Source organism: Neodiprion virginianus, chromosome 1, assembly GCF_021901495.1.
Source record: "Neodiprion virginianus isolate iyNeoVirg1 chromosome 1, iyNeoVirg1.1, whole genome shotgun sequence".
Classification (NCBI taxonomy): Eukaryota; Metazoa; Arthropoda; class Insecta; order Hymenoptera; family Diprionidae; genus Neodiprion; species Neodiprion virginianus.
In genome coordinates this window covers 11,430,582-11,453,914 of record NC_060877.1, presented here as the reverse complement: position 1 = coordinate 11,453,914, position 23,333 = coordinate 11,430,582, and the positions used below count along the sequence as shown (strand labels likewise).

At 38.9% G+C, this 23,333-nt stretch overlaps 1 protein-coding gene and 2 long non-coding RNA genes across 3 annotated transcripts in view; 2 read left to right on the top strand and 1 right to left on the bottom strand.

Moving 5' to 3' along the window:
* The window catches only part of LOC124300803 (ATP-binding cassette sub-family C member 4-like), a 13,850-nt gene extending 9,289 nt beyond the window's left edge, over positions 1-4,561 (top strand). The window contains exons 10-17 of the mRNA XM_046755197.1: positions 65-199; positions 1,402-1,960; positions 2,059-2,289; positions 2,383-2,619; positions 2,717-2,979; positions 3,200-3,645; positions 3,787-3,916; positions 4,007-4,561. Coding sequence (XP_046611153.1) covers positions 65-199; positions 1,402-1,960; positions 2,059-2,289; positions 2,383-2,619; positions 2,717-2,979; positions 3,200-3,645; positions 3,787-3,916; positions 4,007-4,201 — 2,196 coding nt within the window. The 3' untranslated portion in view covers positions 4,202-4,561. The remainder of the gene's footprint in view (positions 1-64; positions 200-1,401; positions 1,961-2,058; positions 2,290-2,382; positions 2,620-2,716; positions 2,980-3,199; positions 3,646-3,786; positions 3,917-4,006) is intronic.
* On the bottom strand, positions 2,127-23,333 carry LOC124300919 (uncharacterized). Its single transcript, XR_006907362.1, has 8 exons — positions 22,086-23,333; positions 21,778-21,869; positions 21,017-21,085; positions 20,693-20,776; positions 20,511-20,586; positions 20,362-20,427; positions 19,966-20,008; positions 2,127-2,140 (listed from the first exon to the last, which is right to left on the bottom strand). It is a non-coding gene; the product is annotated as an uncharacterized LOC124300919 (long non-coding RNA).
* Positions 8,988-10,119, top strand: LOC124300925 (uncharacterized). Its single transcript, XR_006907363.1, has 5 exons — positions 8,988-9,055; positions 9,296-9,379; positions 9,486-9,561; positions 9,645-9,710; positions 10,064-10,119. It is a non-coding gene; the product is annotated as an uncharacterized LOC124300925 (long non-coding RNA).

Below are 23,333 nucleotides of genomic sequence, written 5' to 3'. Positions count from 1 at the left end.
GTCTGAAGATTGAACCTGATGAAAGGATTCAAGCAACATCGTCTGATTGACTCATCAATTTCAGGGTAGTGTCAAGTACCAGGGTACTTATGAAGAACTGCTTCACTCTGGACTAAACCTATTGGATACTGTGAAGTTAGAGGAATTTGATGCGCCCAAAGAAGATGAGGAGATTCTCGAAAAGACCGCAGAAGACAGGGTAAAATCAGAAAATTCGTATACAGAATAGCTTTAGGCACGACAACACGATAACGACAGGAAATGTGGGATTTTTTTCACGCAAACGATTTACATGATGATTACGTCAATATTGAAGAGCATGTGGAAAAATCCTCGTCGTAATCTATTACTGTGTTTCCCCCGCGAGCGAAATTGTTGCTCGGCCGTTAAAAAACGGTGTATACACCCTTAATAAAGGATTACATTATACATACTAGAGGGGCTTCGTCCCCCTGCACGCTTCGCACGCCAACCCCGATTTTCAAGTTTTGATGAAACAGAGGAGGGAAGGCGGTAAGGGATCAAATTTTTGTAGGTATAGGGATGCATATGTATGACAGATTGAGTGTTGAATCCTTGATTCCTAGTTGGATCTATATACAGAAGGGGAAGGGTCATGTCTTCATAGGTGTTACGTTATATATGTAGATCGAAGGGTTATATCAGTATAGGTATGATGGTATATACATAGGGTAGAGGGTTAAATCTTCAGAGCTATAAGGGCATGTACGTAGGATGAGGGGTTGAATCTTTATATGTCAATAGTATATACGCAAGGTAGAGGGTTGAATCGTCACAACGATGAAGGCATGAACGTAGAATGAAGGGTTGAAACTGCATAGATATAAATGTGACGATAGTGACGGGAAGGACGGGTGCTGGAAGGAAGGGCTGGATTAATGACACGTCGGCGGCGTGATTTAAAAAAATTGCCTATTTCTTCTAGATTTTTATCTAAACTTTCACCCATGCCGACTATAGGGTGGATTTTTCCATTCCAAATACACGTGTTTCGAACACATTTTCAGTACGTATTTTATTGTAAAAGTAAGAATGCCCAAAAAATGTATTACTGCGAGGTTTGAGAGGTCATTAGTGCAACTATCTGAGACAAAATTGATTTCATCATAGTAATGCAATCGCGACGAATTGCACACCCTCGAAATCTGCCTTTTTCGTCATTTCCAAGGTATGCAATTCATCGCGATTGCTTGGTATTTTGCACGGTATTTCAGAGGATGGAAGAATCCATCCTGTTATCGGCACGGGTTAGAGTTCAGATGATTAATTACAAATTCTTACTGAACTGAGGCGCTGTATCGACTACTATTTTAATTGATCAGGATATTTTACTTGGAAAATAAATTTTGTAAGTCTTTTAAGTGATGACAGTACTTTCAGGATCCAGCTACAGTTGTGAATGGCAACGACGAATCAAGCGAACTCCCAGAGAGCACAGAGACTTCGTCATTAGATGTAAAACAGGAGGAGGTAGCAACTGGAGAAATGTCAAACCATGTGTACAAGAGCTACATTACAGCGGGTGGTAACATGTGTACACTGATTACAGCCGCTGCAGCTTTCGTTATCACGCAAGTATCAACTAATGCAAGTGAGTACTGGATAACATATTGGACGAACCAAAATGCTCACAGAGCCACGTTCACACTGTCAAACGACTCTCCTTCCGATGCTGCTATCAGCCGCAATTCTACCAGATACAACCATCAGCAGCTAGACTCGACAATCGAATCTCAATGGCTGGACAAACATGGACTGCTTCGTAATAACATGGCAATTTACGTTTACTGCATACTCATAGCAACCTATATTTTAAGTATGATCTTTCGTAACGTGTTTTACTTTCGAATATGCATGAACGCCAATCGGAACTTACACAACTCGATGTTTGCTAATCTGTTGCAAGCCACCATGAGATTCTTCCAAACTAACCCATCCGGTACGATGAATGATCATATATTTTGTGACTTTAGTTTCTAAATCCAGCCTTTGTACAGAAACTTGAGTGATTAGTTACTTTCCCTTGTCACAATGCAGGGAGGATTTTAAACCGATTTTCAAAGGATGTCGGAACCATGGACGAGCAGCTGCCAATAACGATGCTTGACGCTCTTCAGATCTTTACCCTAACATTAGGCACATTCGCAATGGTGAGCATCGTGAATCCACTGACGATCATACCACTGGTTATCGTAGGTGGACTGTTCTATGTAATAAGAATTTACTACCTTAGAACGGCTCAGAACATTAAGCGACTTGAAGGACTCGGTAAGTTATGAGTCAGTTTTATTCTCTCATCGAACGTTATAATTTGCACTTATTGTCAGCACCAGACCGTGAATTAACTCAGTATGTCTTTAGCCAAAAGTCCAGTCTTTTCGCACATCAGTTCCACCCTGGACGGGTTGACAACGATACGAAGTCAGGGAGGATCGGTTGGAAAAATGTTACTGCACGAATTCGACAGTCTCCAAGATAGGCACACTAGTGCCTGGTACTGGATCATTGCAACAAAAACTGCGTTTGGATTCACCCTTGACCTGATTTTGTGTGGTCTGACGACTTTCGTTTGCTTCTTGTTTATTCTGATGGGCAAGGGTTAGTTTCTATTGATTGTTACTGATCGTCACGGATCGCCAAACCCGCGAATAAGGTTATTGAAGAGATTTCCGATTATGATTTCTGAAACTTGTAGGTAATGTTCTCGGAGGCAACGTTGGGCTGGCCATTTCGAAGTGCCTCACCTTGGGCGGAATGGTTCAGTTCGGGATGCAACAGAGTGCCGCGGTCATCTCATTATTCACAGCAGTGGAGAGGATCCTCCAGTACACGAATCTGCCAAACGAGGGACCTTTCAAAACTGACAAACCACCTCCGGACACTTGGCCTTCTGAAGGCAGTTTAGTCTTCAGAGATGTCTCCATGAGATATGTCCGCAACAAACCGCTAGTGCTGAAGGTAATCTTTTGACTAACAATAAAAATATTTCTCCTAAAAAGGTATAAACTCTATCTTTTCGGTCCGGAAAACCAAGGAAACATTTTGTCCTGATACTCTACACTTTACTCCATAATACGTTTCTTCAATGGGATCGTACACGTGATTTCTCATGCGCAGTGTCGAAGGTACATGAAAAGGTCTTTTATCCCAATTTTTTCATTCTTGTACTGAATATTAGAACCTGAATGTGAAGATAAATCCTGGCTGGAAAGTTGGAATTGTCGGAAGAACCGGTGCTGGAAAATCTTCGCTTATATCAGCGCTGTTTCGTTTGACCGGAGATGAACTGGAGGGTGAAATAATACTGGATGAAGTAGACACGAAGTCGATAGGACTGCACGAGCTGCGTCCTCGCATCTCGATCATTCCTCAGGAGCCAATTTTGTTCTCCGCAAGTCTCCGCTACAACTTGGACCCATTTGGTGAATACTCGGACGCTCAGCTGTGGGACAGTCTCCGAGAAGTCGAACTTGGCGATGCAGTACGATCCCTCGACTTCCGTGTAATTGGAGGCGGAGCAAACTTCAGTGTTGGACAGCGCCAACTCATATGCTTGGCTAGAGCCATACTGAAGAACAATCGATTGCTGGTTCTTGACGAAGCTACCGCAAACATCGACCATGGGTCAGTATAAATAGTATCAGGCTCATTTTCAACGTCGTTGTGTATTATCCGACAACGTGACCTTGCTCTGGTCTCATTTCATGACTTGTCAACGACTTTGTGGATAACGGTGAGATCAATGAGCGGCTTCTATCATTGCAGCTCCGATGCTTTGATCCAAAACACCATCAAGCGGAGGTTTGCCGATTACACGGTGCTCACCGTGGCTCATCGACTGAACACTGTAATGGACAGCGATCGAGTTATGGTCATGAGAGAGGGTCGCATTGTGGTTTGTAGCTTCATGTCCGAGTTGTTCAATCTTGTCGAGTGTAAATCGACCTTGATGAATAATTACCTACTGACTATCTATTATGTACAGGAGTTCGGTCATCCTCATTTACTGTTGCAAAATCCGAACGGTCATTTCTCGAGATTGCTTCAACAGACGGGAAAGAAGATGACGGAAAAACTTACAGGAATTGCCGAGAGTGCCTATTGGACAAGCCCCAAATCCAGAGAGGATTTTACAGACATCGTCATTCGTAACAGTGAAAACGTTATAACGAAATTATAGTTACAGTAACCATAGGCTTTCCTGATAAAACGTATCATGTATTGTACTGCATACTGTATTTTTTGTCAGCATATTATTGTTACCAATTCACACCAACGATCTGTAATTACGAATTTCACGACCGTACAAATTTTTACCATAACGGTAATCGGTCACTTTTTTTCTCTAGATATAATGTGCCACAATAATTGTAAGATATTTCCTCGGGATTTATGCATTTGTAGAATCTGGTGATATCGTACCGCGTCAACTATGAGGTGAACAGCTGTTGTCATAAAAAGAGAGAGCGACAGTGATAGTGAAAAAATGTCAGGAATTATTTGGTATATACAGCGTCGCTATTCGAACCTCGAGTTTCTAAATTAATGAAGGCAGTACACATTTACGGACTTTTTTCCGATCAATTATCAATATGAGTGAAAAACGAGTGTATAGGCGGGAATATGCACAATTCAATGTGCCCTCTAAGTACGTATCACTTTGTATGATGTTTCGATATCGCTACACGAAAAGCGATATCCAGCTTGATGACGTGTACGTGCAGAAAGGTCGTTATCGTGGTCCGGCTCTGGTATTTTTGCTTGATTCCACGGCAAAGTTGGCAATAATTTCTTCATTTTAATGATCTAAGCGTAAGTAAATATTTCCGTACTGTCTTTTGATCCAGCCTGCAACTTCTACGGAAGACACCTTCAATAGTACTGAGAAGGGTATAGCATAGTCTGGCAATCCTCCGGCGATGGTTGCTCCACCCTAACGAGTCTGTCGCTTTGATATATCGAATTAAATTATGTTTAGTACAGACTAAATAATTTCCCGATTGATTTTCGGATGAAAATTGGTACTAGACTTGCACAAGGTTGCAGAATGAACTGTCTCATTTACTTTATAATAACGGGGCTCAGATTTGAACATGTTTTTCATCATATTGCCAGAATACGTACGCGCTGCTCTCGTCTATCTTTTTATAATCTGTCTGGATGTTTCTACTGCGATATTGATCTGGCTTTACAAAGACAAAATACTGCCAATGAAACGAAAATTATATTTGGATCGGAGCCTCGTTATTATAACCGTTGACTGAAGAATATAGAGACAGTTGACCCAATGGGCTTTGGTGTGACAACCGAAAATCGTCGTGCGCTTGCGCTCCCTGAGATGTTCCAGCGGTAGAGTTGAGATCTAATTGCAGAACATCAGAGAGTTGCCGATTTCGATATGATGCTGGCTGCATTCACCTTCGGAGTAACACAATCTTCGCAATGGTAGGCCCAAGCCAGTACAAAGCCTGTGTGTACGTACCGACTTGTCGGCGATGAAAGAAATTAATAATAAATATTTCTTCCAAAATTCGTAGCAAAACAGTGATTTAATAATAGTACAGGTACCCGAGAGAAGAATGTATACATAGATAATGAATAATAATAGATCAGATGTAATAATGATGCGGAGACCAAAAAGTCTATACGTATATGTGGTCCATGTACGATATTAATATATATTACATGATCCATTTACGATTAAAACGTGATGCATACTATAAATTTTATAAGTTTTCCAGGAGACAAACTAGGTTATCTACAATAATACGTCGATAATATGAAAATAGAAGAATTATTCATTTCGAAATGGGATTCTATTCGACACGCGCTCGGTGTATTCCATTACATTAATATTCATAATTATTCCAACAACTTTTCATTTGCTCTCTCGACCTTGAATTTTCGTATGCATAGAATCGAAACGCTGTTTTAGCTAGTCGCAAGTAAAGTATCTACGTTGGGTAGAGAAGCAGAATTGTTTTTCGAAAGGTGTTCGGAAGGGAAAAAATTCAGAGTAACTGTAATACATCAGGGATGCGCTAAATTTGATCGAGATGAAATGTGATTGTTGTAAAAAGGTGATTGTTGGCGATTTTTTTTTTTTTTTGATAGGTATAGTTACAACCTAGCTTCTTAAAACTTCGAGTGTATATTAATACACAATTGAAAGGTACGAACGAAAATTTTTATGATTCAACTGTCGCAGAACGACATCGTTATTGGCTGACCCGTTAACTGAAGAATATTCTTTAGTCAACGGCTGACCGTCGAAGGGCCTAACCGCTTGAGTCTGGAATCGGCAGGAGAGATGAAGTGCGTATTTCTTGTATGAAATGTAAGAACTAAACTCATTAAACATCATATCATATCATCATACACCATACATCATACATCATCATCCGTCATACGTCACATCATACATAGTATTGAAGTTCGAAATGCAAGTTTGCATGTTCGGATATTCGGATGTTCAGAAAGTGACAACACCCAAAATTTTTTTTGTGTTGACGTCATCCATCTACATAGACGAAAATCAGCCAGCCGAATTCCTCAGTCCGTAAACAACCGCGCAGTAGAGCGGACGTATGAAAATCGCGCTCCGCAAATTTCAAATACCGGGTTCTCTACCTCCTGCATCCTGCGCTCCGGGTCCGCTACCTGGTGAAACTCGAGTTCCAGGACAAGTGCTCCGTCGTCTGTGCGCTCAAGGTCCACTACCTGCAGGAACTCGACTTCCTGGACAAGCGCTCCGTGGTTCCTGCGCTCCAGGTACGCTACCTGGTGAAACTCGAGTTCCAAGACAAGCGCTTCTTAATTTCTATACTCCAGGTCCGCGCTGCCTGGTGAAACTCGAGTTCTAGGACAAGCGCTCCGTAGTTCTGACTGTCCAGGTCCCTGACCTGACGACTTTTGACCTTACGAATTATTTTCAGGTTTACAAGTTTGATTATTGGAAACGTCATGTTTTTTACTATCAAACCAGTATTCATGCTTCATATAACATGTTGAATCGAACCCAAAAACCGAACGACCAGGATCAACAAATTGTAATTGATGAGTAGTACATGACAATACCGTCGTTCCATTATAGCTAAAATTGCTGTGCGTAGTGTTTCAAATCTGTCAGAACTTAGCTGATTGTTCTGTGGTATTTTTTCACGAAATTTATTGTCATAAAATCACAATACGTTATACCTACGTGCATGTGTAAACGTGATTTGTAGCATTATGTAGAAAAAATTTTACGGGCAGATTCGGTTTGCGTCACATGCACAAAGACAGTGTTGATTCTGTATACAATGAAGCAAATACCAGAACTTTTTGGGGACTCATCGTGCCCCAGTTACCCCTAAAACTATGTCATCTGGTAAAACACTGACAACGAGGAAGCGAGCGTACGAGCACAAAAACCAGTTACACTAGGCATCCGACCCCGAGCAAGCTTTGGCGACAAAACTTACGCACTCCAATTTTCTTCCCAATTCGAGAATCCAGTAGCGAGGCGCTTCAATGGCCAGCTCATCACGTCGCATTTTACGACAATTGATGACATGAAAATTTTTTTGGTAGTTTCCAAATGTGAGTTGAAATACACTCGAAATATTAGATAGCTTCGTTAGTTATCTCTCATTACAAAATAAATAGACAACAATGAACGTTTCGCTTAAGAATGATCGTATTTGATTGATTTGAAGAAAAATATGTGTACTTTTCTCGATCTTTCATATGGCAGCATTTAAAGAACCCGGTTTCCACTTTGAACCGACACGAAAGATATTTTTTGTCCATTATCTGATTTTATTATTCACCTTTTTTCGGTGTTACTTGAATATTTAGTTATACAATTATTGATTGCTTTCAGTTTTCAACCATTTGTATACCATAATAATATAAATGCAATAATTATGATCAACTATTTTCATGTAAACCAATAACAAAAAGCTATGTGACTATTTGTGCACGGTGAGTATAACATTTTTTTAATATTTAATGGTAATTGTGATTCTGTTAATCTAAACGTTTTTAAACTTGTAATGTTTATAACAAATTATTCCAATCCATTTTTGGCGCAAGCCCAAATTTTCTCATAATCTTCTTGGTAAAATGTGTTTATGAAAAAATTATATTAATCCTTACACAATATTTTTGATGTGTTCTAATACTGGAAATATTTGTTAGTATTTGAGGTATAACCCGAGGTGATAAGCGGTGGTCGTCGGACGTAGTTGAAGGTGATCGGAGGTGGTTAGAGATGGTTGCGGGTGATCAAGGTGGACGAGGATTTGTGCTAGGTGAGTGGAACATTCTTATGATATTTGATGGCAATGGTGATTGTATTTGATATTTAATTTTGCAAACTTGTCATGCTTACAATAAATTATTTCAATTCATTTTTCGCGCGAACACAATTTCAGTATATATAAATGCGCTAATGAAATTTATAATATAATTGATTAGTTGATTAATTACATTAATCCTAACACAATATTTTTGATGTGTTCTTATACTGAAAATATTTATTACTATTCCAGGTATAACCCGAGGTGGTTATCGGTGGTTGTTGGAGGTGGTCGGAGGTGGACGAGGAGGAGGACGAGGAAGACGAAAAGAACAAGGTGGAGGAGGAGGACGAAGATTTGTGCTCGGTAAGTAAAAGATTTTTATAATATTTGATGGCAATTGTAAGTATATTTCATCTAAAATATTTCAAACTTGTCATGTTTACAATAAATTATGTTAATTCGATGTTCGCGAAGCACATATTCAGTAGCTATGAATGCGCTAATAAAATTTTTATAATTTTTTTATAATTTTCCCATAATCTTTTGAGCAAAATGTGTCAGTAAAATAATTATATTGATCCTTACACAATATTTTTGATTTGTTTTTATACTGAAAATATTTATCACTATTCCAGGTTTAACCCGAGGTGGTTATCGGTGGTTGTTGGAGGTGGTCGGAGGTGGACGAGGAGGAGGACGAGGAAGACGAGGAGAACAAGGTGAACAAAGAGGACAAGGATCAGTGCTCGGTGAGTAAAACATTTTTATCATATATGATGGCAATTGTAAGTATATTTCATCTGAAATATTTCGAACTTGTCATGTTTACTGTAAATTATTTCAATTCATTTTTCGCGCGAGCACAAGTTCAGTGAATATGAATGCGCTAATAAAATTTATTATATAATTGATTAGTTAATTAATTACATCAATCCTTACACAATATTGTTGATGTGTTCTTATACGGAAAATATTTATTACTATTCCAGGTATAACACGAGGTGGTTAGCGGTCGTCGTCGGAGGTGGTTTGAGGTGGTTACGGGATGGTTGCGGGTGATCGAGGATTCCAAGGTAGGCATCTTAGATTTACGAGCAAAGTCTGATTAGTACTTTGTCAATCTTGTGAGACCTATGAGATAAGTTCCTAACCAGACAAAAATATATTGAAAATTTACAGTATATGACAACAGCGATACCTTATCACATGGACAATGGCCCACCTCATAATCAAGCTTTACAAGTCCTCATTAAGAGTAAGTTTTACAAGTTCTTGGTAACAGTACCAACAATTACTTAATAACTTCTTTCGAAATTAATAATATGTTTTTGTTTTCAGTATTAAAGGCTATTAATGAGGATAGTCCAACGGTGCCCACATTATTAACGGACTACATATTGAAAGGTGGGTTGATTTCTTTCACCTTGTCTTGAATCCGTGCGAGATAAACACTTGTAAATTTCACGGTCCAGTTATTATCATGAGGTTGAAGTTCGTAATGTTATTCAGGCGATGAATTTTGAGAAAAACTTGGAATACAACTTCAGGATTGTCTGAAAATAAGTAAACCGTAATAAACCAAATAGTAATCATATAAAGTTATCAGTAATAAGCAATTGCGGGTAAAATATTAGCTTACTTTTGTAAATATTTATGAATATAGCCTCTATGAATGTTCATTGTTGGTGTATAAGGTCTGGCAACGTACCTACTTTCTGTGAGACATGTTGAAGATTTTTAACATAATTATGTTTCAGTTCTGTGCCCCACCTACTGATCCACTGGTACATATCCTCCGACGTGACATCGCTCTGCTACGTATAAAGAAGAAAAGATTTATTAAGATGCAAATTGCTCCTCTCTTCTTGCCATTGTGCTTTCAGCCATTGTTGTGCTGTGTGTTTAAAATTTAGGACAGTATATAATATAGAATAACAGGTACAGCTACGAATATAGCACTACAATAAATCTTATAGAAATGAGCTCTCATTGAGATCTCTCTGTATTTATAACTCGACGCGAGAAGGCAAAAATCAATGTAATGCCATCTGTAAGGTAATTTGACTCGTGTTTGCACAACGAGAACTCGTTGGGCATTTTGCGGTGAAGTTTGAAAAATTGTTGTACAAGAAATTAAATAACTATAAAAATGGGTAAAAAATATTATCTCTAATTGTGAATGTAGCTAATACAGCTTTAACCGTATATTGATTATGTTGATGATCTATTGTTACAAGATCGGAATTAGATAAGCTCTCTAAATACTCTTTTCTAGACTATTAATTTATATCACGTATATGTATACTATGATTACCCTTGCCACGTTTTATGTTGCGCTTGTGTAATTTGTATATTATTAACCTTACGTTTTACTCTATTTGCGACAAGTTGTGAGTGTTTCCAATTTCTTGGCAATTATTTATGTACATGTATGTGTATATATGTATATGTATACTTATGCATGTGTATAAACATATGTACACACGTTTAAAACTAGATTCTTACAATAAACACAGAGGCTTTAGTATATTCACATACGGATTTCTGTGTATAGGTATACTTGGACTAAAATATCCTTATCTCTAACACGGAGTACTTCGTAATTCGCATTTGTTCTTGTAACCCAACGTCCTGCATACGATGGCAAAAATCGAGATCCAACTTAACTGAGTCTCAAAGCCCTGTTGACATAAAAGCAGCTATTTGATAGAAATTATAGTTTATAGTTTACACAGCCCATTGCATGATATTTCATTATAAATACGTATGTTTCAATGTATTTAGGAATAATTTATCAAATGTACAGAGGTCATGTGCAAATAATAAATGAATTCGACCGCAGTTTGACGTATTCATTAGAGCTTTAACAACAAATTTAAGCTTTGTTACTTCTTTTATTTCAATATGGATAATCAAAAACATTTCCGACTATTCGTACTGTGATTAGAAACAGTGATGTAGAGTACGGGTATTTTTCTAATAATGCAAACACGTGCCGCTAGCTTAGTTTTGACATATCTAGAATACCACGCCTTGCGAATTAGCTTTCCAGACAGAGATGAATGATGAATTTTAAGGACTGCATTATCGTTGTTGAATACTCTATGCCTCGTGGAAAACGAAAATCTGTAACGATAAAATTGATGCACCGGATCATCGTCGACTTTAACTTTTGAAATGTCCTACCATTTCCGAACACCTCCAACCATCCTATTTACCTATATTACTAGATTAGCTATGATATGAAAAGAGAAGAATTATTCATTTCGAAATGGGATTCTATTCGACGCGCGCACGACGTATTTCATAACATTGATATTCCGATGTATTCCATAAGATAAATATTCATAAATATTCCAACAACTTTTCATTTGCTCTCTCGATCTTGGATTTTCGTAGGCATAGAATCGAAACGCTGTTTTAGCTAGTCGCAAGTGAAGTATCTACGTTGGGTAGAGAAGCCGAATAGTTTTTCGAAAAGTGTTTGAATGGAAAAAAATTCAGAGTAACTGTAATACATCACGGATGCGCCAATTTTGATTAAGATGAAATGGATTCTCCGTACATGAGACAGTATTTAACGCAGCGTAGTGATTTAAAGTCCTAAGAAGGTGACAGGAAGAGAAGGAACGAGGCTTCTTAACACTTCGAGTGTATTTTAACACACATTTGAAAGGTACGAGTAAAGATTTTCATCATCCAACTGTCGCAGAACGGCAGCGTTATCAGCTGAGCCGTTAACTAAAGGATATATCTTCAGTCAACGGCTGACCATCGAAGGGCCTGGCCGCCTGAGTCTGGAATCGGCAGGAGAGATAAAGTGCGTATTGCTTGTATGAAATGTGAAAACTAAAATCATTATACATCGTATCATATTATCATACATCGTACATCATACATCATACATCATACATCATCATACATAGTATCAAAGTTCGAAACCAGAGTTTGGATGTCGGATGTTCAGAAAGTGACGTCACCAATTTAAAATCAGCCAGCCGAATTCCTCAGTCGGGAAACAACCGCGCAGTAGAGCGGACGGATGAGAGTCGCGCTCCGCAAATTTCGAGTACCGGGTTCTCAACCTCTCGGATCCCGCGCTTCGGGTCCGCTACGTATTTCGAGTACCGGGTTCTCAACCTCCCGGATCTACAATAAATTATTTCAATTCGTTTTTCGCGCAACCCCAAATTCAGTAGCTGTCAGTCCGCTAATAAAATTTCTCGACTTCCGGGATAAGCGCTCCGTGGTTCCTGGTTCACGTTTACAATAAATTATTTCAATTCGTTTTTCGCGCAACCCCAAATTCAGTAGTTGTCACTGCGCTAATAAAATTTCTCGACTTCCGGGATATGCGCTCCGTGGTTCCTGGTTTACGTTTACAATAAATTATTTCAATTCGTTTTCCGCGCAACCCCAAATTCAGTAGCTGTCACTGCGCTAATAAAATTTCTCGACTTCCTTGATAAGCGCTCCGTGGTTCCTGGTTCACGTTTACAATAAATTATTTCAATTCGTTTTTCGCGCAACCCAAAATTCAGTAGTTGTCACTGCGCTAATAAAATTTCTCGACTTCCTTGATAAGCGCTCCGTGGTTCCTGGTTCACGTTTACAATAAATTATTTCAATTCGTTTTTCGCGCAAGCCGAAATTCAGTAGCTGTCAGTCCGCTAATAAAATTTCTCGACTTCCGGGATAAGCGCTCCGTGGTTCCTGGTTCACGTTTACAATAAATTATTTCAATTCGTTTTTCGCGCAACCCCAAATTCAGTAGTTGTCACTGCGCTAATAAAATTTCTCGACTTCCGGGATAAGCGCTCCGTGGTTCCTGGTTCACGTTTACAATAAATTATTTCAATTCGTTTTTCGCGCAACCCCAAATTCAGTAGCTGTCACTGCGCTAATAAAATTTCTCGACTTCCTTGATAAGCGCTCCGTGGTTCCTGGTTCACGTTTACAATAAATTATTTCAATTCGTTTTTCGCGCAACCCCAAATTCAGTAGCTGTCACTGCGCTAATAAAATTTCTCGACTTCCGGGATAAGCGCTCAGTGGTTCCTGGTTCACGTTTACAATAAATTATTTCAATTCGTTTTTCGCGCAACCCCAAATTCAGTAGCTGTCAGTCCGCTAATAAAATTTCTCGACTTCCTTGATAAGCGCTCCGTGGTTCCTGGTTCACGTTTACAATAAATTATTTCAATTCGTTTTTCGCGCAACCCCAAATTCAGTAGCTGTCACTGCGCTAATAAAATTTCTCGACTTCCGGGATAAGCGCTCCGTGGTTCCTGGTTTACGTTTACAATAAATTATTTCAATTCGGTTTCCGCGCAACCCCAAATTCAGTAGCTGTCAGTCCGCTAATAAAATTTCTCGACTTCCGGGATAAGCGCTCCGTGGTTCCTGGTTCACGTTTACAATAAATTATTTCAATTCGTTTTTCGCGCAAGCCGAAATTCAGTAGCTGTCAGTCCGCTAATAAAATTTCTCGACTTCCGGGATAAGCGCTCCGTGGTTCCTGGTTCACGTTTACAATAAATTATTTCAATTCGTTTTTCGCGCAAGCCGAAATTCAGTAGCTGTCAGTCCGCTAATAAAATTTCTCGACTTCCGGGATAAGCGCTCCGTGGTTCCTGGTTCACGTTTACAATAAATTATTTTAATTCATTCTTCGCGCAAGCACAAATTCGGTATCAATCAATCAATTAATCATAATAATTCTAACACAATATTTTTGATGTGTTCTTATACCAAAAATCTCTATCATTATGGCAGGTATACCGGTGGTCGTTATCGGTGGTTGTTGGAGGTGATTGGCGGTGGTTGAAGGTGTTCGGAGTTGGACGAGGAGGAGGACGAGGAGGACGAGGATTTGTGCTCGGTGAGTAAAACACTTTTATAATATTTGATGGCAATTGTAATTATATTTTATCTCAAATATTTCAAACTAGTCATGGTTACATAAAATTATTTCAATTTATTTTTCGCGCAAGCACATATTCAGTAGCTATGAATAAGCTTATACAATTTATCATATTATTAATTAATTAATTAATATTCTTATAGTATTTAACGGCAATTGTAGATACATTTCATCTGAAATATTACAAACTTGTCACGTTTACAATAAAATATTCCAATTCATTTCTCGTGCGAGCACATATTCAGTAGATATGATTAATCCTATACAATTTATTATATTATTAATTGATTAATTGATTATAATAATCCTTATACAATATTTTTGATGTGTTCTCATACTGAAAATATTTATTACTATTCCAGGTATAACCCGAGGTGGTTGGCGGTGGTTGGAGGTGGTCGGAGGTGGACGAGGAAGAGGACGAGGACCAGGACCAGGAGGTGGACGAGGAGGAGGACGAGGTGCACGAGGAGGCGGTGGGGTGGGTCGTGGGAGAGGAGCGGCGGGGGGTGGAGGGAGGGAAGGGGGAGGGGGTGGGAAGGGGAAGAGGTGGGCGGGGAGGGGGAAGGGAAGGGATGGGGAGGGGGAAGGGACGGGAAGGGATGGGGAGGGGGAAGGGAAGGGAAGGGAAGGGGAGGGGAGGGGCGGGAGGGAGGGAGGGAGGGAGGGAGGGCTGGGCGGGAGGGAGGGAGGGCTGGGCGGGAGGGAGGGAGGGACGGGGGCGGGCCGGTGGGCACGTTGGCTTGCTGTATTAATTTTAACGGGCTCGCACTGACATCCGTCCTCCACTCCCCTCCCTCCCTCCCGCCCGGCCCTCCCGCCCTCCCTCCCCTCCCCTTCCCTTCCCTTCCCCCTCCCCATCCCTTCCCTTCCCTTCCCTTCCCTTCCCTTCCCTTCCCCCTCCCCATCCCTTCCCTTCCCTTCCCCCTCCCCGCCCACCTCCCCCCCCCCCCCCCCCCCCTCCGCTCCTCTCCCACGACCCACCCCACCGCCTCCTCGTCCACCTCGTCCTCCTCCTCGTCCACCTCCTGGTCCTGGTCCTCGTCCTCTTCCTCGTCCACCTCCGACCACCTCCAACCACCGCCAACCACCTCGGGTTATACCTGGAATAGTAATGAATATTTTCAGTATGAGAACACATCAAAAATATTGTATAAGGATTATTATAATTAATTAATCAATTAATAATATAATAAATTGTATAGGATTAATCATATCTACTGAATATGTGCTCGCACGAGAAATGAATTGAAATAATTTATTGTAAACGTGACAAGTTTGTAATATTTCAGATGAAATGTAATTACAATTGCCGTTAAATACTATAAGAATATTAATTAATTAATTAATAATATAATAAATTGTATAAGCTTATTCATAGCTACTGAATATGTGCTTGCGCGAAAAATAAATTGAAATAATTTTATGTAACCATGACTAGTTTGAAATATTTGAGATAAAATATAATTACAATTGCCATCAAATATTATAAAAGTGTTTTACTCACCGAGCACAAATCCTCGTCCTCCTCGTCCTCCTCCTCGTCCAACTCCGAACAACTTCAACCACCGCCAATCACCTCCAACAACCACCGATAACCACCACCGGTATACCTGCCATAATAATAGAGATTTTCGGTATAAGAACACATCAAAAATATTGTGTTAGAATTAATATGATTAATTGATTGATTGATAGTGGAATAAATTTCACTAGCGCATTCATAGCTATCGAATTTGTGCTTGCGCGAAGAATGAATTAAAATAATTTATTGTAAACGTGAACCAGGAACCACGGAGCGCTTATCCCGGAAGTCGAGAAATTTTATTAGCGGACTGACAGCTACTGAATTTGGGGTTGCGCGGAAACCGAATTGAAATAATTTATTGTAAACGTAAACCAGGAACCACGGAGCGCTTATCCCGGAAGTCGAGAAATTTTATTAGCGGACTGACAGCTACTGAATTTGGGGTTGCGCGAAAAACGAATTGAAATAATTTATTGTAAACGTGAACCAGGAACCACTGAGCGCTTATCCCGGAAGTCGAGAAATTTTATTAGCGCAGTGACAACTACTGAATTTGGGGTTGCGCGAAAAACGAATTGAAATAATTTATTGTAAACGTGAACCAGGAACCACGGAGCGCTTATCCCGGAAGTCGAGAAATTTTATTAGCGGACTGACAGCTACTGAATTTCGGCTTGCGCGAAAAACGAATTGAAATAATTTATTGTAAACGTGAACCAGGAATCACGGAGCGCTTATCCCGGAAGTCGAGAAATTTTATTAGCGCAGTGACAGCTACTGAATTTGGGGTTGCGCGAAAAACGAATTGAAATAATTTATTGTAAACGTGAACCAGGAACCACGGAGCGCTTATCCCGGAAGTCGAGCAATTTTATTAGCGGACTGACAGCTACTGAATTTCGGCTTGCGCGAAAAACGAATTGAAATAATTTATTGTAAACGTGAACCAGGAACCACGGAGCGCTTATCCCGGAAGTCGAGAAATTTTATTAGCGCAGTGACAGCTACTGAATTTGGGGTTGCGCGAAAAACGAATTGAAATAATTTATTGTAAACGTGAACCAGGAACCACGGAGCGCTTATCAAGGAAGTCGAGAAATTTTATTAGCGCAGTGACAGCTACTGAATTTGGGGTTGCGCGAAAAACGAATTGAAATAATTTATTGTAAACGTGAACCAGGAACCACGGAGCGCTTATCCCGGAAGTCGAGAAATTTTATTAGCGCAGTGACAACTACTGAATTTGGGGTTGCGCGAAAAACGAATTGAAATAATTTATTGTAAACGTGAACCAGGAACCACGGAGCGCTTATCCCGGAAGTCGAGAAATTTTATTAGCGGACTGACAGCTACTGAATTTCGGCTTGCGCGAAAAACGAATTGAAATAATTTATTGTAAACGTGAACCAGGAACCACGGAGCGCTTATCAAGGAAGTCGAGAAATTTTATTAGCGCAGTGACAACTACTGAATTTTGGGTTGCGCGAAAAACGAATTGAAATAATTTATTGTAAACGTGAACCAGGAACCACGGAGCGCTTATCAAGGAAGTCGAGAAATTTTATTAGCGCAGTGACAGCTACTGAATTTGGGGTTGCGCGGAAAACGAATTGAAATAATTTATTGTAAACGTAAACCAGGAACCACGGAGCGCATATCCCGGAAGTCGAGAAATTTTATTAGCGCAGTGACAACTACTGAATTTGGGGTTGCGCGAAAAACGAATTGAAATAATTTATTGTAAACGTGAACCAGGAACCACGGAGCGCTTATCCCGGAAGTCGAGAAATTTTATTAGCGGACTGACAGCTACTGAATTTGGGGTTGCGCGAAAAACGAATTGAAATAATTTATTGTAGATCCGGGAGGTTGAGAACCCGGTACTCGAAATACGTAGCGGACCCGAAGCGCGGGATCCGAGAGGTTGAGAACCCGGTACTCGAAATTTGCGGAGCGCGACTCTCATCCGTCCGCTCTTCTGCGCGGTTGTTTCCCGACTGAGGAATTCGGCTGGCTGATTTTAAATTGGTGACGTCACTTTCTGAACATCCGACATCCAAACTCTGGTTTCGAACTTTGATACTATGTATGATGATGTATGATGTATGATGTATGATGTACGATGTATGATAATATGATACGATGTATAATGATTTTAGTTTTCACATTTCATACAAGCAATACGCACTTTATCTCTCCTGCCGATTCCAGACTCAGGCGGCCAGGCCCTTCGATGGTCAGCCGTTGACTGAAGATATATCCTTTAGTTAACGGCTCAGCTGATAACGCTGCCGTTCTGCGACAGTTGGATGATGAAAATCTTTACTCGTACCTTTCAAATGTGTGTTAAAATACACTCGAAGTGTTAAGAAGCCTCGTTCCTTCTCTTCCTGTCACCTTCTTAGGACTTTAAATCACTACGCTGCGTTAAATACTGTCTCATGTACGGAGAATCCATTTCATCTTAATCAAAATTGGCGCATCCGTGATGTATTACAGTTACTCTGAATTTTTTTCCATTCAAACACTTTTCGAAAAACTATTCGGCTTCTCTACCCAACGTAGATACTTCACTTGCGACTAGCTAAAACAGCGTTTCGATTCTATGCCTACGAAAATCCAAGATCGAGAGAGCAAATGAAAAGTTGTTGGAATATTTATGAATATTTATCTTATGGAATACATCGGAATATCAATGTTATGAAATACGTCGTGCGCGCGTCGAATAGAATCCCATTTCGAAATGAATAATTCTTCTCTTTTCATATCATAGCTAATCTAGTAATATAGGTAAATAGGATGGTTGGAGGTGTTCGGAAATGGTAGGACATTTCAAAAGTTAAAGTCGACGATGATCCGGTGCATCAATTTTATCGTTACAGATTTTCGTTTTCCACGAGGCATAGAGTATTCAACAACGATAATGCAGTCCTTAAAATTCATCATTCATCTCTGTCTGGAAAGCTAATTCGCAAGGCGTGGTATTCTAGATATGTCAAAACTAAGCTAGCGGCACGTGTTTGCATTATTAGAAAAATACCCGTACTCTACATCACTGTTTCTAATCACAGTACGAATAGTCGGAAATGTTTTTGATTATCCATATTGAAATAAAAGAAGTAACAAAGCTTAAATTTGTTGTTAAAGCTCTAATGAATACGTCAAACTGCGGTCGAATTCATTTATTATTTGCACATGACCTCTGTACATTTGATAAATTATTCCTAAATACATTGAAACATACGTATTTATAATGAAATATCATGCAATGGGCTGTGTAAACTATAAACTATAATTTCTATCAAATAGCTGCTTTTATGTCAACAGGGCTTTGAGACTCAGTTAAGTTGGATCTCGATTTTTGCCATCGTATGCAGGACGTTGGGTTACAAGAACAAATGCGAATTACGAAGTACTCCGTGTTAGAGATAAGGATATTTTAGTCCAAGTATACCTATACACAGAAATCCGTATGTGAATATACTAAAGCCTCTGTGTTTATTGTAAGAATCTAGTTTTAAACGTGTGTACATATGTTTATACACATGCATAAGTATACATATACATATATACACATACATGTACATAAATAATTGCCAAGAAATTGGAAACACTCACAACTTGTCGCAAATAGAGTAAAACGTAAGGTTAATAATATACAAATTACACAAGCGCAACATAAAACGTGGCAAGGGTAATCATAGTATACATATACGTGATATAAATTAATAGTCTAGAAAAGAGTATTTAGAGAGCTTATCTAATTCCGATCTTGTAACAATAGATCATCAACATAATCAATATACGGTTAAAGCTGTATTAGCTACATTCACAATTAGAGATAATATTTTTTACCCATTTTTATAGTTATTTAATTTCTTGTACAACAATTTTTCAAACTTCACCGCAAAATGCCCAACGAGTTCTCGTTGTGCAAACACGAGTCAAATTACCTTACAGATGGCATTACATTGATTTTTGCCTTCTCGCGTCGAGTTATAAATACAGAGAGATCTCAATGAGAGCTCATTTCTATAAGATTTATTGTAGTGCTATATTCGTAGCTGTACCTGTTATTCTATATTATATACTGTCCTAAATTTTAAACACACAGCACAACAATGGCTGAAAGCACAATGGCAAGAAGAGAGGAGCAATTTGCATCTTAATAAATCTTTTCTTCTTTATACGTAGCAGAGCGATGTCACGTCGGAGGATATGTACCAGTGGATCAGTAGGTGGGGCACAGAACTGAAACATAATTATGTTAAAAATCTTCAACATGTCTCACAGAAAGTAGGTACGTTGCCAGACCTTATACACCAACAATGAACATTCATAGAGGCTATATTCATAAATATTTACAAAAGTAAGCTAATATTTTACCCGCAATTGCTTATTACTGATAACTTTATATGATTACTATTTGGTTTATTACGGTTTACTTATTTTCAGACAATCCTGAAGTTGTATTCCAAGTTTTTCTCAAAATTCATCGCCTGAATAACATTACGAACTTCAACCTCATGATAATAACTGGACCGTGAAATTTACAAGTGTTTATCTCGCACGGATTCAAGACAAGGTGAAAGAAATCAACCCACCTTTCAATATGTAGTCCGTTAATAATGTGGGCACCGTTGGACTATCCTCATTAATAGCCTTTAATACTGAAAACAAAAACATATTATTAATTTCGAAAGAAGTTATTAAGTAATTGTTGGTACTGTTACCAAGAACTTGTAAAACTTACTCTTAATGAGGACTTGTAAAGCTTGATTATGAGGTGGGCCATTGTCCATGTGATAAGGTATCGCTGTTGTCATATACTGTAAATTTTCAATATATTTTTGTCTGGTTAGGAACTTATCTCATAGGTCTCACAAGATTGACAAAGTACTAATCAGACTTTGCTCGTAAATCTAAGATGCCTACCTTGGAATCCTCGATCACCCGCAACCATCCCGTAACCACCTCAAACCACCTCCGACGACGACCGCTAACCACCTCGTGTTATACCTGGAATAGTAATAAATATTTTCCGTATAAGAACACATCAACAATATTGTGTAAGGATTGATGTAATTAATTAACTAATCAATTATATAATAAATTTTATTAGCGCATTCATATTCACTGAACTTGTGCTCGCGCGAAAAATGAATTGAAATAATTTACAGTAAACATGACAAGTTCGAAATATTTCAGATGAAATATACTTACAATTGCCATCATATATGATAAAAATGTTTTACTCACCGAGCACTGATCCTTGTCCTCTTTGTTCACCTTGTTCTCCTCGTCTTCCTCGTCCTCCTCCTCGTCCACCTCCGACCACCTCCAACAACCACCGATAACCACCTCGGGTTAAACCTGGAATAGTGATAAATATTTTCAGTATAAAAACAAATCAAAAATATTGTGTAAGGATCAATATAATTATTTTACTGACACATTTTGCTCAAAAGATTATGGGAAAATTATAAAAAAATTATAAAAATTTTATTAGCGCATTCATAGCTACTGAATATGTGCTTCGCGAACATCGAATTAACATAATTTATTGTAAACATGACAAGTTTGAAATATTTTAGATGAAATATACTTACAATTGCCATCAAATATTATAAAAATCTTTTACTTACCGAGCACAAATCTTCGTCCTCCTCCTCCACCTTGTTCTTTTCGTCTTCCTCGTCCTCCTCCTCGTCCACCTCCGACCACCTCCAACAACCACCGATAACCACCTCGGGTTATACCTGGAATAGTAATAAATATTTTCAGTATAAGAACACATCAAAAATATTGTGTTAGGATTAATGTAATTAATCAACTAATCAATTATATTATAAATTTCATTAGCGCATTTATATATACTGAAATTGTGTTCGCGCGAAAAATGAATTGAAATAATTTATTGTAAGCATGACAAGTTTGCAAAATTAAATATCAAATACAATCACCATTGCCATCAAATATCATAAGAATGTTCCACTCACCTAGCACAAATCCTCGTCCACCTTGATCACCCGCAACCATCTCTAACCACCTCCGATCACCTTCAACTACGTCCGACGACCACCGCTTATCACCTCGGGTTATACCTCAAATACTAACAAATATTTCCAGTATTAGAACACATCAAAAATATTGTGTAAGGATTAATATAATTTTTTCATAAACACATTTTACCAAGAAGATTATGAGAAAATTTGGGCTTGCGCCAAAAATGGATTGGAATAATTTGTTATAAACATTACAAGTTTAAAAACGTTTAGATTAACAGAATCACAATTACCATTAAATATTAAAAAAATGTTATACTCACCGTGCACAAATAGTCACATAGCTTTTTGTTATTGGTTTACATGAAAATAGTTGATCATAATTATTGCATTTATATTATTATGGTATACAAATGGTTGAAAACTGAAAGCAATCAATAATTGTATAACTAAATATTCAAGTAACACCGAAAAAAGGTGAATAATAAAATCAGATAATGGACAAAAAATATCTTTCGTGTCGGTTCAAAGTGGAAACCGGGTTCTTTAAATGCTGCCATATGAAAGATCGAGAAAAGTACACATATTTTTCTTCAAATCAATCAAATACGATCATTCTTAAGCGAAACGTTCATTGTTGTCTATTTATTTTGTAATGAGAGATAACTAACGAAGCTATCTAATATTTCGAGTGTATTTCAACTCACATTTGGAAACTACCAAAAAAATTTTCATGTCATCAATTGTCGTAAAATGCGACGTGATGAGCTGGCCATTGAAGCGCCTCGCTACTGGATTCTCGAATTGGGAAGAAAAATGGAGTGCGTAAGTTTTGTCGCCAAAGCTTGCTCGGGGTCGGATGCCTAGTGTAACTGGTTTTTGTGCTCGTACGCTGGCTTCCTCGTTGTCAGTGTTTTACCAGATGACATAGTTTTAGGGGTGACTGGGGCACGATGAGTCCCCAAAAAGTTCTGGTATTTGCTTCATTGTATACAGAATCAACACTGTCTTTGTGCATGTGACGCAAACCGAATCTGCCCGTAAAATTTTTTCTACATAATGCTACAAATCACGTTTACACATGCACGTAGGTATAACGTATTGTGATTTTATGACAATAAATTTCGTGAAAAAATACCACAGAACAATCAGCTAAGTGCTGACAGATTTGAAACACTACGCACAGCAATTTTAGCTATAATGGAACGACGGTATTGTCATGTACTACTCATCAATTACAATTTGTTGATCCTGGTCGTTCGGTTTTTGGGTTCGATTCAACATGTTATATGAAGCATGAATACTGGTTTGATAGTAAAAAACATGACGTTTCCAATAATCAAACTTGTAAACCTGAAAATAATCCGTAAGGTCAAAAGTCGTCAGGTCAAGGATCTCGACAGTCAGAACTACGGAGCGCTTGTCCTAGAACTCGAATTTCACCAGGCAGCGCGGACCTGCAGCGCAGGAACTACGGAGCGCTTGTCCTGAAAGTCGAGTTCCTGCAGGTAGTGGACCTTGAGCGCAGAAACTACGGAGCGCTCGTCCTGGAAGTCAAGTTTCACCTGGTA